At 35.3% G+C, this 16,311-nt stretch overlaps 1 protein-coding gene across 3 annotated transcripts; it reads left to right on the top strand.

The window, feature by feature from the left end:
- Positions 1 to 407: 407 nt before the first annotated feature.
- Positions 408 to 13,364, top strand: LOC140804814 (helicase-like transcription factor CHR28). Of its 3 annotated transcripts, none has more exons than XM_073160953.1 (12): positions 408 to 617; positions 1,099 to 1,291; positions 1,381 to 1,594; positions 1,681 to 2,246; positions 4,297 to 4,368; positions 4,452 to 4,526; positions 4,599 to 5,502; positions 7,290 to 7,420; positions 8,799 to 9,020; positions 10,201 to 10,743; positions 11,531 to 11,740; positions 12,947 to 13,364. In XM_073160953.1, exons 2-12 carry the CDS (start codon positions 1,238 to 1,240, stop codon positions 13,058 to 13,060), a joined length of 3,105 nt encoding a protein of 1,034 aa, XP_073017054.1. In that variant the 5' UTR covers positions 408 to 617; positions 1,099 to 1,237; the 3' UTR covers positions 13,061 to 13,364. The 3 variants fall into 3 exon arrangements, with proteins under 3 accessions (XP_073017054.1, XP_073017052.1, XP_073017055.1); XM_073160951.1 differs by having other exon boundaries at positions 1,378 to 1,594; XM_073160954.1 differs by lacking the exons at positions 408 to 617; positions 1,099 to 1,291 and having other exon boundaries at positions 1,413 to 1,551.
- Positions 13,365 to 16,311: the final 2,947 nt, after the last annotated feature.

Here is a 16,311-nt window from a genome sequence, read left to right as displayed (position 1 = left end):
TTATCCAAGTTTGAAATCTAAACAATATACATATAATCAAATATAATTATATATATATACATATATTAACATAAATAAAATTTTAAATATAAAATCTTTTTAAAAAAAATTAAAATGTGCAAATCAGGGAGACCGGTTTTTGATAGGTATGTCTTAATCGGTTTGATCGGTCAAACGGTTTTGTAGTGTTTTGCAGACTAGTCTCATGATCGGTTATTGGTTGAACCAGTCGAATCCGATTTTGAAAACGTTATATTTATTTTATATAAGAATAAATACTTTCTATATTAATTGACAAATGAGGTTTGTACATTTTAATGTAAAGTTTGCACATCAAACTATAATTACTGTGTATGCATATAAAAAGTATTCATCCCGAAGAAAATTACATCTTTCTGATTTTCCTACACGATCGGGCTAATTTGAAAGACAATTAGGCTGCGAATTGTCACTCTCATAAACTCGCATAACTAAATCAAGTACGGAGAGTCTCTTCCCCAAACTAGGGTTTTCCTCTGGTACAGTCAAGCGCACATCACAGAAGTCGGGACCAGTTTTCCGAGCATCGACAGTCCCTTTTCGCTAGTTCCGCTGTCAATGCCACAATCATACTCCCGGTTTCTAAATCCTTCCTTCACTTCCCTATTTCCCACATTTGTGTGTGTGTGTGTGTGTTTTTTTTTTTTTTTACTGAATTGGAACTTTAAAAGTCATTTGACGTAGTCCCAGATTAAAAATTTGTTACTGCTCGCGATACTTACTTTTTGGTGAAGTTCGAAAGTCAAGATAAAAATTTTCGGCCGAATATTGAGAATTCTGTGTTAAAGATGAAATTAATCTGCTTGAATATTTTCTTTCATCCATCAGTGTTGTTTTTTTCCTTCAAGACGCGTATTTTAAAAAAAATTGTTTTTTATGCATGTGGTTAAACCCTGGCGAAGTCTGGGTTTCGGACTAATGCAAGTGTATGGCCTAAAATAAATTAAATTTGTCAATTACATCCGTTCCCGCCCTGGTTAAATTAGTTTCCATCCATTTTTATTTGCGTGTAAACCCGTTTCATTCAATATTTATATTCTTTTCCCCCCTTTTTTGCAGGTTCGACAGGGTTTTGGTATCTTTAGCAACACATCATGTCCTATTCCCGAAGATTCAATGTTTTTTACCAAGTTTACGTACTTTCACAAATTATTGTCCATATGGATCCCATGTATAGCTTAATAAAGATCAGTCAGAAATGCTCACCGTTTTTCGTGGAATACTTGGTGGTTTAAGACAAATTTCTTGCATTGTAAGTGAAACATTTTGCCTCCAGATGATTGTGTCATGCGTCCACTGTTGTGTTTATGCTATTTTGAGGTGTTTCTACGTGAAAAGCAGGTCTCTTCAGCATTTGGAAATTTTACAGAGGTGGTAGGTAAATCAGAAATGGCTTCATTGGATCCTATAGATATCAGTTCATCATCCGACAGTGACTCAGACTTACGGGAGATAGACAATTATAGAGAAGGGTCTCCTGTGACGGATAGTGCCTCTTCTGTAAATCTCAGGGTACTTCCATCATGGGGATCTTCAAATCCTCCACATTCGACGAGTAATATCTGAATTGCTGCATGCAAACACCTTCACAGTATTATTGAAGTATATTATATATCAAATTTGCTTTAATGCATTTGACAGGTTACAATGGTCATTCTCATCAAGTTCCTTCCTCCTCCAAGAGGCCAGTTGTTAATGGAGAAACTTCCTCAAAACGCCACGAGGTCCATGGAGCTTCAAGTTCAAGGATGGCTCGGGATGGGAATTCGTACCAATCTAATGGTTTAAATAATGCTGGTAGATTCAACACTACTCATGAATTACGTTCTTTTCCTGAATCCATGAAGAGAGCACTTCCTGCATCCATCCAACCTTCCATATCGAGAGCGATATCGAACAATTTAGTGGAGAATATTGGTGGCAGTCAAATTCGTGAAACATATGGAAAATATTATCAACCTGCAACATTGTCAGATTCTTTAAATGGAAAGAACCACGTGGTCGAAGATTTTCACCGGGTCACTGTGAACGATTCAACATTGTATGAGAAAAGAGGGAATCGGCTATTACCTTCATCTTTGATGATTGGGAAATATTCTCCAACCCTTCAGGTTCTTAGTTCAAACGATTCCATGCATCAAACAGGGGTTGGTGAAGAAAGGATTGCTGGAGCTGATGAGAGATTTGTTTACCAAGCAGCTTTGCAGGTACTTGTTTGACATGATTCCTAATTTCATATTCGCGGGTGATTGTTTAGTGCTTTATATTTGTTGTTTTCCTAGACAATTGGATATATATTTGTTATCTGTAACTTTGGTATCTCACCCTTTTTCTATTTTTTTATAAGAAAAGATATTTTATTAATAATTTAATAAATGTTAATTACATTCGGTGGACTAGTGGATCACTTTCAACAGAAGCTACATAAAATCAATGCTCTATCACTGATACGCATAAGTCTAATCTCTCAATTATATCTGTGATCGACACGTTCTTAAATTCTTCATGAGTACCAATCCACGTAGCAACATTGATCTTGATTTTAGCCCAGCAATGTTGTCTTCCGTATTCTAAAAAAATTTCGATTTCACTTTCTTTATACCTTTTTCTTGGCAATGTTTTATGATTATTTTTTATGATGATGAAAAATGTAGCTGATACTTTTCGGTGCGCACTGGATAAACCTCCGGGATAACACAATAGCGTGCAAACTACGCTAGTTAGGTGAATCGCACTGGGCAAACCTTATGTGACAAACTCGCCTGAAAAATATTGGTAAATAGAATCAAACTCTTGATTATTGGTCAAATGTTCATCTACTCTAGCAACTCAGACATTATTGATCAAATGTTCATCTACTCTAGCAACTCAGACAGTCCTCTAAGATTTATATTTATTCATATAGTAGTAGTGCCTTTACTTTCTGAAGATTAAGAAGCTTAGTGGGTGACTCTACTCTTTATCTTCTTGTTAACTTTTCAATGATAGAGAGAAGACTCAAAAGAGGAATATAGAACACAACTAAACATTGTTACTCAATCATGATCAATGAGGGCCTATATCTCCTGACGTGGTTTGACCATAGATCTAGCCTCTAGGGCTACAACTCTTTTGTTTTCGTTTAATTTGGAAGTCTATGATGACAATGGGTGAGAAAATATTTTGGGATATTACATAATGGGGGCAACCACTCCAACTAAATAACAACCAAGTCATATCATAGGTTTATAGTTATATCAAACATGATTCGAACTGACTAATTTGATTTTTAACTCTTCTTTATTGACCATGTTTATTTTTTTCGTCCCAAATTGGATTACCCCATCATTTTTTTTAACTCCAGGGTAGAGTCATCCGTATTTTGGCATATCCTGTTGTCACAAAATTCACTTATTAATTCAACTAATTGTCTAATTGTATTTTTAATGAGTTTTTTAGCTGTTGCCTGATGGTGCCAATTTGAACTTTTTTGGCAAATAAATTAGTTTTCAGAAGCTGATTGAAGCCTTTAACATTGTGGTGGTTGGTGGAAATGAAGGAATGTAGAATTAGTTATAATGAAAATTGAAATGAGGATAGAAAATTAGGCTGGCAATATGGTAGAGTAATGTAAAATTGTTTTACAACATGACTCATATGTTTCCATTTCCAGTATTTCGGTGTTTTCCAAATCTTCTTCATCACTATTATTTTGTTCAACCATTATAAACACTTCAACCTTTTGTGATCAACCAGTGAGAATTCAAATTCTGGGGGTATCGAACTTTAAAATTCGTAATTTTGGAGAAATTGGAATCAGAGGTGGAAATTTCTGATCAGGGCCGCTTTGCCAGTGTGCATCAGTCCAATCTGTACAACTAACTATCTTGTTGAATATTCTGGATTGAATGCAGTTCCTAGTTGAACGTCCATCTCCAGTTTCTAAACAATGGTAGTAATCGAAAATTATTATTTGTTCTCTACTAGAATTAGACTCCAGTGTGGGTTGCTGCTGAAGGTACTTTGGTTGTATGTGCATATATCGAAGTCCTGTACAGTGTATAGTTCACTTTCGAGCAAAATTCAGTAACTTGGACATTGTTCCTCTCTCTTTCTCTTGTGTATTTTTTACTTTATTTCATGTTTGCAACCTACAAAAGACCAACCTATTTTTGAGAAGATTTTCTTGCAACTGTGTACCCAGCTTGAGACCTTATTCCATTTGATTGCTAAATAAGTTAACAATATTATGCTGGACTTGTTGTCATTTTCCTGCAGGATTTGCATCAACCCAAAGATGAAGCTACTTTACCTGATGGCACATTGTCTGTATCTCTGCTTAGGCACCAGGTCATTCATTGTCTGCTTCTGTTACACACCCTTTAATTGTGCTGTGCACATGTAGTTCTGAGCATAGGACTTTTCACATGCAGAAAATTGCTTTGGCGTGGATGCTCAAGAAGGAATCATCTGGTTTATGCTTGGGCGGAATTTTGGCTGATGATCAGGTCTGCGAACTAGCGTTGCTGCCACTTCATTTTTTCCCCTTCAATCTTTCTTATAAATTTTCCATTTTGCAGGGCCTTGGTAAGACGGTGTCAATGATTGCCCTCATACACGCGCAAAGAATTCTGGAGGGAAAATCTAAGCCCGAAGACTCATGCAATATCCAAACCGAAGCCTTAGATTTGGATGGCGATGATGAAATTAGGGATATTGCAGCTGATGAAACAAAGCAGGCTAAAGAGAGTGAAGAATTTACTATACTTCCACAGACGAGTAACACAGTAACGGGATTTCACTGCAGGAGGCCGACAGCAGGTACATTGATTGTGTGTCCAGCTAGTGTTCTTCGACAGTGGGCTCAGGAGCTGCATGAGAAAGTTACAGATAAAGCTAAACTCTCTGTTTTGATTTATCATGGAGGTAATAGGACTAAAAGTCCTGCAGCATTAGCAAAATATGATGCAGTTTTGACCACGTATGCCATTGTGTCCAATGAAGTTCCAAAACAACCTTTGGTTGAAGAGGACGACAGCGAACCTAAAGATGGAGACATATATGGATTATCTTCTACATTTTCCATGGCAAAGAAACGAAAAAAATTGTCAGCTAATAAGAGGTCCAAGAAGGGTAAAAAAGACATCAATATTTCTGCTTTTGATAGTGATTGTGGCACATTAGCGAAGGTAAAATGGTCTAGGGTTATTTTGGATGAATCTCAAACCATAAAAAATCATAGAACTCAAGTGGCCAGAGCCTGCTGCAGTCTTAGAGCAAAGCGAAGATGGTGCTTATCTGGAACACCAATACAAAATTCAATAGATGAATTTTTCAGCTACTTCAGATTTTTGAGATATGATCCATATGATAAGTACAAAACATTTGTCTCCTCGATTAAGACTCTAATTTCAAGGGATTCAGCCAAAGGATACAAAAAGCTTCAGGTTGTGTTAAGAAATATCATGTTGCGTCGAACTAAAGGTGATTTTCAATTTCTTCTATCATTATTAATCTTGAGAATACTCTTTAATATAAAATAGTTTTGTACAACAATGTTTCTATCTTTTGAAGAATTCGCAGAGGCTTGCTAAAATGATGTAGGGTTCTTGTTTTATTTAGAAAATATGTTCTGGAATGCGGAAGGTACAACAATGTTTCTATCTTTTGAAGAATTCGCAGAGGCTTGCTAAAATGATACAGGGTTCTTGTTTTATTTAGAAAATATGTTCTGGAATGCGGATGGTGGTAAAAGATTTGAAAGGATTTTTATTTTTTCAAATCATTCATGATTCAACACTTATCTATGAGTTTTTGACATTAATATTTTTAATTTGGGAAAGTTGGAGAGATTCTTATCTGTGCTGTATCAGGATCTTCCCTTGCTTTTTTCTAATACTAGTCTAGTACCCTCATATGATTAATAATATGTTTGAATACTTTGTAGTGGAAAACATTTGTGGGTTTCAACTGATTCTGTGTTGTAAAATGATATATTTTACGAAATTAGTTTTGCTTGAATTTTAGTTTCGTCAGCTCACTTTTTCCTCCGGAGGAATCCCATTCCTGTAATAAAAAAGTAACACTACTTGTAAGCGTCTTTGTTTTTATTTTGGATATAATTGCTTTTCTTGATGTAAAATTTAGCTGTCTACTCTCTACTCGAAACAAATAATTTGAAGGTCATCATAATAATACCCAATAGTAGAAAAATGAAAGACGAGCTCGATATTTTTTTGGCAGAATTGCCTTCTCACCTGCGAGTTTCTTTTTTTAACACTAACGAACCTAGTCCTTTTTAGTTTATCCACCTTCATCGTTCTAATAGCTTTCAATCTCTTCAATGTTTATATTTATCTAAACAACTCTCCCTTAATTGGAATCATACTTTTTGAATATTGAGAGTACTTTTAACAGTTTAAGCTGCAACTTATGAAAACGTAATTTTTGAAGTTGTAGATGACTTATTTTTCAATTCTGTGTATGCTTTTGCTGTTCATTCTTGATTCTAGAGTTTTCATTCAATAGATGGTCATTCTTTTCCTTTGAATATGTATGATTCATCAAGGCAAGAGTCATGAAATTACAGTTGGTGCATGTTGGAAGCGGTATTCTTAATTAAAGTTTGAACTTGGACATTACTGTGACACTTTTTGTGTAGATTTGAGAGATCATTTGGCCATGTTATGTTATAATTAGAAGAGTGAATGCCATAGATTGTATAATTTGTTTCTACAGTGAGCATCGTGTGCTCTATGATTGCACAACACCCAATTGCGACGAGGCTACTGATTCTAACTGTTTCACGTTCTACGGTATTGAACTGTGTACGTTTTGATTTATTGGTTGTACCAACACTGGATGAATGGATATTGTGGCTTAATATGGCGACCATTTTTTTGTCAAGGGTGATTCTAACTGTTTCACATTCGACAGTATTGAACTGTGTACGTTTTGATTTATTGGTTGTACCAACACCGGATGAATGGATATTGTGGTTTAATATGGTGACCATTTTTTTTTTGTCAAGGGTGGAAACTTCGATTAGCCCAGCAGCGCAAGTAGTTTTGGCAGCTTCTCTGTGTTACTTGATTAATTCTTTTTTTATTAGATCTTATTTCTTTTGATGACTTTAGTATGTCATTTTTAATCAAAATGGTTAATTTCATGTTGTTTTCAATGAAAATGCAATGATAAATGGCCTCAGTTGATTTCACATGTATAGATGATTTATATCGGCTGCTGCTAATAATCCTTTCTTTGTGGCTTAGGCACATTTATTGATGGCAAGCCTATAATTATCCTGCCACCCAAGAAAGTACACTTAAAGCGCGTGGACTTTGCTGCAGAAGAAAGAACCTTTTATAGCAAACTTGAAGCAGATTCACGCAAGCAATTTAAGGTTCCTCTTCCTTTGTGTGTGACTCGTGTTTATTTTGATTTGTTTGTGTCTATCTCTCATCCACTTATTCCAGTTTCAATTCAGTTGTAAATGTGTGTATTGATGTGATTCTATCGATGTTTACTACTGGAATTTGTTGCCAATTTCATCCACTAGTGTTATTCTTGTCCATGTTTTGGTGCTTTATTAATCATCACTTTTTCATTTTAATTCTAGTTTCCTCCCCTGATGTTACCGGCCCTCTGTAAAATTATTGTAATAGCATCTCTATGGATTCATTGTTTATGACTATTGCTCATGATATCTTTATTGTTTCTATTTTATTGGATTATGTGGAACTGAATTTGATGTTTTTATATTTGCCTCTGGCATGTGGGTATCCATGTTATTAACTGAAGTAATTTACCTTGAATCATCAGTTGTTGACAATGTTCTTTTTGAAGCTATAGGTACACAACTAGGGATGGAAACATTAATTTGTGAATGTGGTGGGAATTCTTATGTTATGGTATTGCTACATTATGGTCTAAAACATCCTGGGGCTATCTGCCAAATATTCTTTTATGATGAGCATCATTATCTTAAAGAAGTGGTACTTGTATAAAAAAGGCATTAGGTGCTCTTAGGTGGGATCTAATTTATTATAATAAGCTGTTATTGATGATCCCCTTGTAACCATCTTGGTTCATTTCTGGGTCACAATAATGAGTTAATTCCTTTTAATTCCGATATTTTGCAGCTCTCTCTCTCTCTCTCTCTCTCTCTCTCTCTCTCTCTCTCTCTCTCTCTCTCTCTCTCTCTCTGTTGGTTTAGTGTCATGTGTAATTGTTGTTTTCAATGTGTCTGCTTTGTGTTTTTATGTTTAATATGGATGTTTTAATGGAATGAAATAGGATTACAGGTCATCAGACTAACCATACCTTTTAACCCGACATTGTCAATGATGAAATAGAGACTATCAACTAATTGATAGAATGCTATATGTTGATAGGAAGACTGCTGATATTGTGGCTTTTTATGAACCAATAGGGTAATTTATACACTTTCCTCAATGTCTACTGGAGATAACTTTGCCTGTTAGACATTAGTGGATACAACATTGAGGTTGGTGCCAGAGAATCTGTGGTCCTTTCAATGATATCAGTAGCACAAACTCCTGGAGATTGTGGTGCCATGAACAAATTTTAGGACAAGTGTGTCAAGTCTTTTACTTGCCATGATTTAAATTCACGAGTCCTTTGCCAGATCGTGGTTGTTAATTAGATCTATGGTTTTTTTTATGTTTTTCACTCTTATCTTTTACTTGATGGTGGATTAATGACATTTAGTTTTGATTGTGATTGTAAAAAAGTTTGGATTTAAAATAGGTAATTTTCAGGAATATGCTGCTGCTGGCACGTTGAATCAAAATTATGCAAATATACTACTGCTGCTTCTCCGACTTCGTCAAGCCTGTGACCATCCATTACTTGTCAAAGGGTTTCGTTCTGATCCTGTTGGAAAAGTTTCCTCTGAGATGGCCAAATTACTCCCCAGGGAATTACTTGTTAATTTAAATAATTTTCTGGAAGATTCTTTGGCCATATGTCTTGCATGCAAAGTACGATATCTCTCATTTAAGACCTTTTTTGTGCTTATCACATGAACCTGGTTCATCTCATTTAATCATCTTCTTGGATCACCAAAACCATTAATCTTGCTTTTTACTGAACCTTAATGAAGTCTTCAATGATATTGTTTTGCATAGAACCAATGACTTGCTATTGTTAATATTTATGAATCATATAGTTGAGAATGGTGCAGAGTTGAAGTGCAAGAATGTGTTTTATGTTATGTTAGAGTCCCATTTTTTATGGGAGACTTCTCAATTGGTTTCTCTAATTATGTATCAGAAATCTTTTCAAGGAAATCTTGCATGAGAAATACAGAAACATGTATAATCTTATAAGTAAGTAGGAAGCTCTAATGTTTCGATCATGTGATCGAATGCAAGTTTGATGTATAAATTGTTACCACATCTTGCATGTGAAACCTTTTAAGTTTTACCAGATTTCCAAGATAGCTTCCACATATTCTGCTACAAATTTGGATTAAACTTTACTTGGTAGAACTGATTACCCCTAAATAAAGATTTAGAAAATCTCAACCTTCTTCATTGGGGGTTGATTAATTTTTTCTTCATAAATTAAGATATTTGTTGACCTCCTGATCTTCATTTAGTTTACTGTTTTCTTTGTGCTTTCCTGACCAACTGATCATTTTTTCTTGGTCGATCAAATGCTAGAGGTGACCTTTTGGTGGAGATTTGGGATTTCAAGTAAAAACTTGAGGTGATTCATAGATTTTATGCATTGGAAAATGACATGACTGATGTCTAGTTATCACTTTTTCTGGAGGCTGGCTATATATTGATGAGATTGTTAAAGGATTCAGTACTTTCTTTATGCTTGTCAACTAGTATTTTTATGAGTTCTGTATAATGGTCCTCCTAGTGATTGATTTGTTGTCTAGTGTCTACGGTGTCAATCATGTTAGATGTTGGGAACTGTTTATTGGATAATTCTACTGTGAATGCATGCTTGTTGGATTCTTCTCATTATGCAATATGTAGGGATGACAATATGATTTTGGTGATTTTGATAGTTAACATGGTAACAGTTGCATGAGTGATGAAAAATTAATTAATGAGACAACTTTCATTTGTTGATTTTTCATTGCAGGTAAGCCATATGTTAACCACAAAAGGCTAAGTGTTTTTTGAATGGTTTGATATTCTACAGGATCCTCCTGAAAATGCAATCGTCACAATGTGCGGACATGTTTTCTGTTATCAGTGTGTCTCAGATCATTTGACAGGGGAAGACAGTACTTGTCCAGCCCCAGAATGCAAGGAACAACTTGGTGCAGATCTTGTTTATTCCCGAGCGACTTTACGAAGATGTTTATCTGATGATATTGACAGTGATACGGCCGTTTCATATGAAATGGGTGAAAAATCTAAGGTTCTGCAGACTGACTACATATCTTCTAAAATCAGATCTGCTCTGGAAATTCTCAAGTCACATTGCATTTCAAAAAGTCAGAGGTCAAAGTCGTATGATTTGGTTACAGTTGGGGGAGATGCTTCATCTTCAAGTGGTCTCTACTTGGATTCTGAGAGTGAAGAACCTGAAAAGGCCATTGTGTTTTCCCAGTGGACTAGCATGTTGGACTTAGTGGAGATATCACTGAAGAACTCCCATATAAATTTCCGTAGGCTTGACGGTACAATGTCAATAGCTGCAAGAGACAAGGCTGTCAAAGATTTCAACACTGATCCAGAGGTTGGACTTTGATCTCCATGTTACTCATTTTCTTGCTAGTTAAAATTTAAGTGCATTTTTCTCTAAGGTGTCTGGACGTCTTCCATTCTTGTTGGCTTCAATTGTATCTGATTGAAGATATAGTTGTTGAATTTCATGTTGGAGGTTCTTGTCAAAAAAAAATTACATCGTTGAATGAAATGTGGTATTTCTAATCAGCAAGTCACACCAACTTATAAACTTGTCTATTGTTAGCATTTATAAAATGATAAAGTCGGGTTCTTCTATATAGAGGAAAGGTATATTTTTAGCCTATAAACTCTGACATTTTTCATTTTATTGGATACGGAAAATTCTAATTTCTAGCCTACACCGGGGTAACACTCTTGGTGTGGGATCAGCCATTGGAGGGGTTGTTAAATATATTAGGATAGAATTTCCCATTGGATGCAGAGGATCAAACTTCTATGTTTATGTTTGACAAACCGCTTGACATATTTCTTTTAGTTGATTGATTGCAGCAATTTCTAACTCCAAGCATTGGCTAGTGGATAAGAATTCAAACAGTGATAAAAAGAGTTAAATAAGGAGTTACTTCTTCATCCCAAAATTGAGCTTGAGACATTTCTCAACTACAGAGTAATGTGACTTGGGATGGAAAGTCTGCCCTTCGTCAATCTTTTTACCCACTTAATCATTAGTACCCCAATCACGTGTCTATGGTTTTTTGGTTATCAAATACCATCATGGATTGTGTCAGAATTATTCCTCGGTCATTTACCTATGGTCAATTGTTTTCCCGTTCAAGGTGGATGTCATGTTGATGTCTCTAAAAGCTGGAAATCTTGGCCTGAACATGGTTGCTGCTTGCCGCGTAATTCTTTTGGATCTTTGGTGGAATCCGACAACAGAAGATCAGGCTGTTGATCGAGCACATAGGATAGGACAGACTCGTCCTGTTACAGTGTCAAGGTTAACCATCAAGGACACTGTTGAAGATCGCATTTTGGCTCTTCAGGTATCCACGTCTAATCTTTTGAACATTGTTTATTGGTTGATATATTTATTTATTGAGCTTTGAGGTTGTATTTACTGTCTGATTGAGTCTGGGTATGGATTGAACACCTTGACATGGTTATTCTAGGCTCTTTTCTGACTCATGCCTCTATGATCATCTCTTTAATCAAATTACAATCTTTTTGTCTAGCCGTTTCATCTTGCTCTTCCGAGTAGCTTTTTTTGCCATATAATTTCTCAACTCGATTCGTTCTTAATCAGAACCATATTTCGTTTTCTTGTTTTCCATGAAGTTATTTCTTCTTATTTCCATGAATTTAATTGCCCAAATACTTGTGGCAAAGTTGTGCATTGCCTGTAGTGTGACAGGCTTCTTTGAATTTGTTGAAATTACTGATTGTTTGATTGATTATCCTCTAGTGATGCATAGAAGGCATAGGCATCTCTTTTCTATTTTACTTCATCCCTGTTGTCATTCATCTCAGCTGACACTCTTATTTTTATAAATTTATTGGTATTAGTGTGTCACCATAACTACTGAAGGATCCTAACCAATCTATTGTCGTAGAATTCTCTAATATTTCTTCATGAACATTTTGGGTACAAAAACAGTAAACATTGGCTACTTGTTTTACCCTATTTCAACAAATAAAGATGTGTTGTAACCCTGCTCAAATGAAACAAACGAGCTTTCAATCCACCTGCTGTTGACTTGACGTTAGATAAATTTAGTTTTAACTAGGTTGACTATTATTTTTGCTTGGAAATGAATAGTTTTTGACCTTCTTATGGACAAAAGGCTGGTATCTAGTAACTTGTTACGTGATCGTTATTTTCGAGAACTTGTTAATGTAAAATGATATTGTTTACTTATTCTACTCTTGCCTGGAATCCTAATGTGAATGGTTGCTGTTGGCTTGTTTGTTACGTTGGAATGGCTATTGGTTGGTCTCATTTGAGATTTTATATTTGTAAGTCATCTGAAGCTCCGTTATTTGATGGGGACAATGATAAAATTGAATTTGCTTTTTGCGTTTTACAATTGATTTCCTTCTTAGTTAGATTGTTGAGCTGTGTTTTCTGGACTTGAAAGATTTGAGCTAAATGAGTTGATGCAAGTTTAAGGACAATAATGGTGAATTGATTCTTTCTGGTAATTGGTGAGAAATGGTGTCAACTGCTAAAAAACTGTTTATCATGCCTACAGGAAGACAAGAGGAAGATGGTCGCATCTGCTTTTGGTGAAGATCAAAGTGGCTTGCCTGCTACTCGCCTCACAGTCGAAGATCTCAGATTTTTATTTGAGGGCTCTGGACGCTGACAAATATGAAACATATAAATATGAAATTGACCGTAGATTTAAGTTTTGATGGCGTGGCAGCAGCATTGCCTGATTTTGTACAAAATATGCTTATGTGATAGTTCTATCGTTCATTGTGTGTGAGGGGCCGCATGTTGTGCTGCACATCATCTTAATTTAAGATTTCTAACCTGTAAGTATCCTTATCGCAGTTTTTTTTCAGAATTATTCCATCTTTCTACTGTAAGTTATTTATGCAGCCACTTTTGGTTACCTGAATTGATGTGCTGTCCAAATTTTCGGACCTTTTATGGTCTTCTGTGGATATGTTTGTGCATTGGTTCAAAATGAGGCACATTGTGCATACATTGCAAGCATATATGGATATTATTGAGCTATACGGCGGCATCACGAAAAAGAAGTCGAGTTTGTATTTAGAAAAAAAAAATTGCAATGCTTGTTTTTATTTTTCAAAAACTCATTTGATATGTTCCAAAATAAAATCAAATATCATAACCCCACTGAGTCTTTATCCCAAAATTACATTTCTATCAATATTTACCCTACTCGGTATGGGCATTGCATTTAAATCAATTTTTTTTTTATTAACTCTCATAAAGATTCTGTTATTACATAATATTCAAGAAAATTATGTAATTTTCAAATCTCAGTTTAATTATTATATAACTCTCGTAAATAATATAACTAAGTAATATTCTGGACAAGTCTTCTATCTTCAAAATCTCATTTTAACTTGGTTTCAAAAATAAAAAAAGTTTTTTTTTTACTTATTATCTATAAAGATTATCAATTCAAGTATAATTTAATACCATTTTACTAAATAAAATTTTACATGATTTACCTGCCTTTCAGAATAAAAACTATTTGATCAACAAATTGTGCCGATTACATTTATAAGCTCCCAACATTATCTTAAAAAATAATTTTTTTCCTAATCTCCAAAACTTAAAAAAAGTGATTAATGTCAGGGGAAATTGCTCCTAAATCCCTAAACCCAAACTTAACTTGTTCCTAACTCCCTAGCCATCAAAAACTCTCTTTTAACTCCCTAAACCTATAGAATTGACAAAACTACCCTTATTCTCTATTTTCTTTAATTGATCCTCCGCGCTTCACAAAATGGTATCAGAGCATGGTTAATTTATTTCAAACACGAAAATTTTATTATTACTAGTAATTAAATGTATGAGAAGGAGAATTTCGAAAAAATTATGAATCCGAACTTTAGTTCGAGGAGAATAATTTACAAGAACTATTCCAATATTTTGGAATATACACAAGTTTATCTAACTATTGTTAGATATCAGAAACAGGAGAACAAAGGAAATTTATCTCCTGATGAAAGACAGCAGTGTTTGCAAAACCTTGCATACACAAAAGGTAGACTCTTACAGGCCGAAAAGACCAGATCTTCAATGATCTGTTAAATATGCCAGGGACTACCATCCAGCTCGAAATTGAACTTATTTCCCTAGAAATAATTCAATTAGAACAAGAATTACAGCGAAGTACATGCTTCACTGAACTCAGAACGAAAGGTATGCATTTACAAGGTTTAAAGAACCGTAAAAACATACTTCAAAATCTACTCAGAAGAAATTCTTCAGAGAACAATGGATCTGTATAAACAGAAGATCTACGAAGGGAAGCAACAGCACCCTCAGGTAAAAATTTATGATTCAGAATAATAAATTTCTGGAGATAGTACCAGACTCCTCTAAGCTCTCTCTGGATCTTAGAGAAATACAGAAAACGGTACAAAATTATGGCAATATGCTATATTATGTACCTCAAAGGATTGAAAAGGTCCTAGAGAAACAAGAAGAAATTCTTGAGATCTTAAAGGATATTCAAACAAGAATACAGAAACTAGAACAACAACCAAGTTCTAGTAGAAGAACTTCAGGAGGCTGGTTACCACCATCCTTTGGTACCGAACCTTTGTTACATCAACAAGGGAAGGCCAGAATGGTGTCAAAACCTTTAACTGAAGAAGAAAAGATGATCAATCTAATCAAATCTGTCTCAGAAAAGAAATTGATCTGATGACAACTTTAGAAAGGATTGGTTTGGAGGATCTACAAGAGCTTGCGGAATCTTTCGCAAATCTCAAAGTAGTAGATCTAAAGATGAATACAGCAGTAGGTGAAACACCACCTGCAATAACCTGGTCATCTTCCCAGGAACCACCAAGGGAAAGTATGGGATCTCATAATATAAATATGAGAGAATCTCAGACTGATTTCCATACTGGTGGAGGATCACACCCAGCGGGAACAAGGGCAAGGAGAACTCAAATCCCTTTGCACCAAACACCCTATGGGAAAACTGTTTTAGATCCTATACATCCTTACGGGGTTATGCTTAACCTTGATGTATTGGACTTCAAAAACAGAGAAGAGCTCATAGACGATTGGACATCTGCTATGAGGATTGCAGCAGGAACACTTGATCTCAACAAAGAAGGATTCATTAAACTTTTGGAAATGAGTCTTATGGGATCAGTAAAAATTGCTTGGGACATGACTTCAGCAGACATGAAAGAGTCAGTCCTAGTTGGAGAATCTCTTAGTGAGATCGCTGGAAAGATGGCTACCCTATTCAAAGCACACTTTATAGGGGTAGACTATTTCAACAGTCAAAATACAGAGAAGAAGAAAAAATATACTCAAGCTCTGCATAGTCTTGAATTACATGATATATGTTTGGTAGATGAATACATTATGTTATTCACCAAATATAGATGGAATTCAGGAGTCGAAGAAGATATAGCTATGCAGCTTTTCTTCGCAAAAATGCCAAGCCCGTGGAGAGAAATGCTCATAGGGGAATACGTACCTGGTAATCCAGATACATTGGCAAGAAGAGCCTCTTTCCTTAAAGGGAAATTAGCAGAATGGTGTCACATGGCAGCATTACAAAAGAATTACAAACGACTAAGGAGTATCAACAAAAGAACTCCTTTGTGTTGTAAGGAAAATGATCTTCCAACAATTATTGGAAGTAAACCACAGAAACATAAAAGGAAAAGTTTTAGGACTCATCCTTATGCACGAAGTGGAAGAAGTTCTTGGAAACCAAGAACCGTATGGTCTAGACAGAAAGCCAGATCTTATAAATCTGGACAAAGAAGCGGACCATCGAGAAGTAGGATATCATCCCAGGCATCAAGTTCATCTCGAAGCACAGGAAGAACACCTACAAAGAAAACTTTCAGAAGAGCTCATACTAGAGCCAATGAAAGTTTCAAG

The sequence above is a fragment of the Primulina eburnea genome, chromosome 11 (genome assembly GCF_022965805.1).
Source record: "Primulina eburnea isolate SZY01 chromosome 11, ASM2296580v1, whole genome shotgun sequence".
Lineage (NCBI taxonomy): Eukaryota > Viridiplantae > Streptophyta > Magnoliopsida > Lamiales > Gesneriaceae > Primulina > Primulina eburnea.
This window is presented reverse-complemented; position numbering and strand designations above follow the sequence as displayed.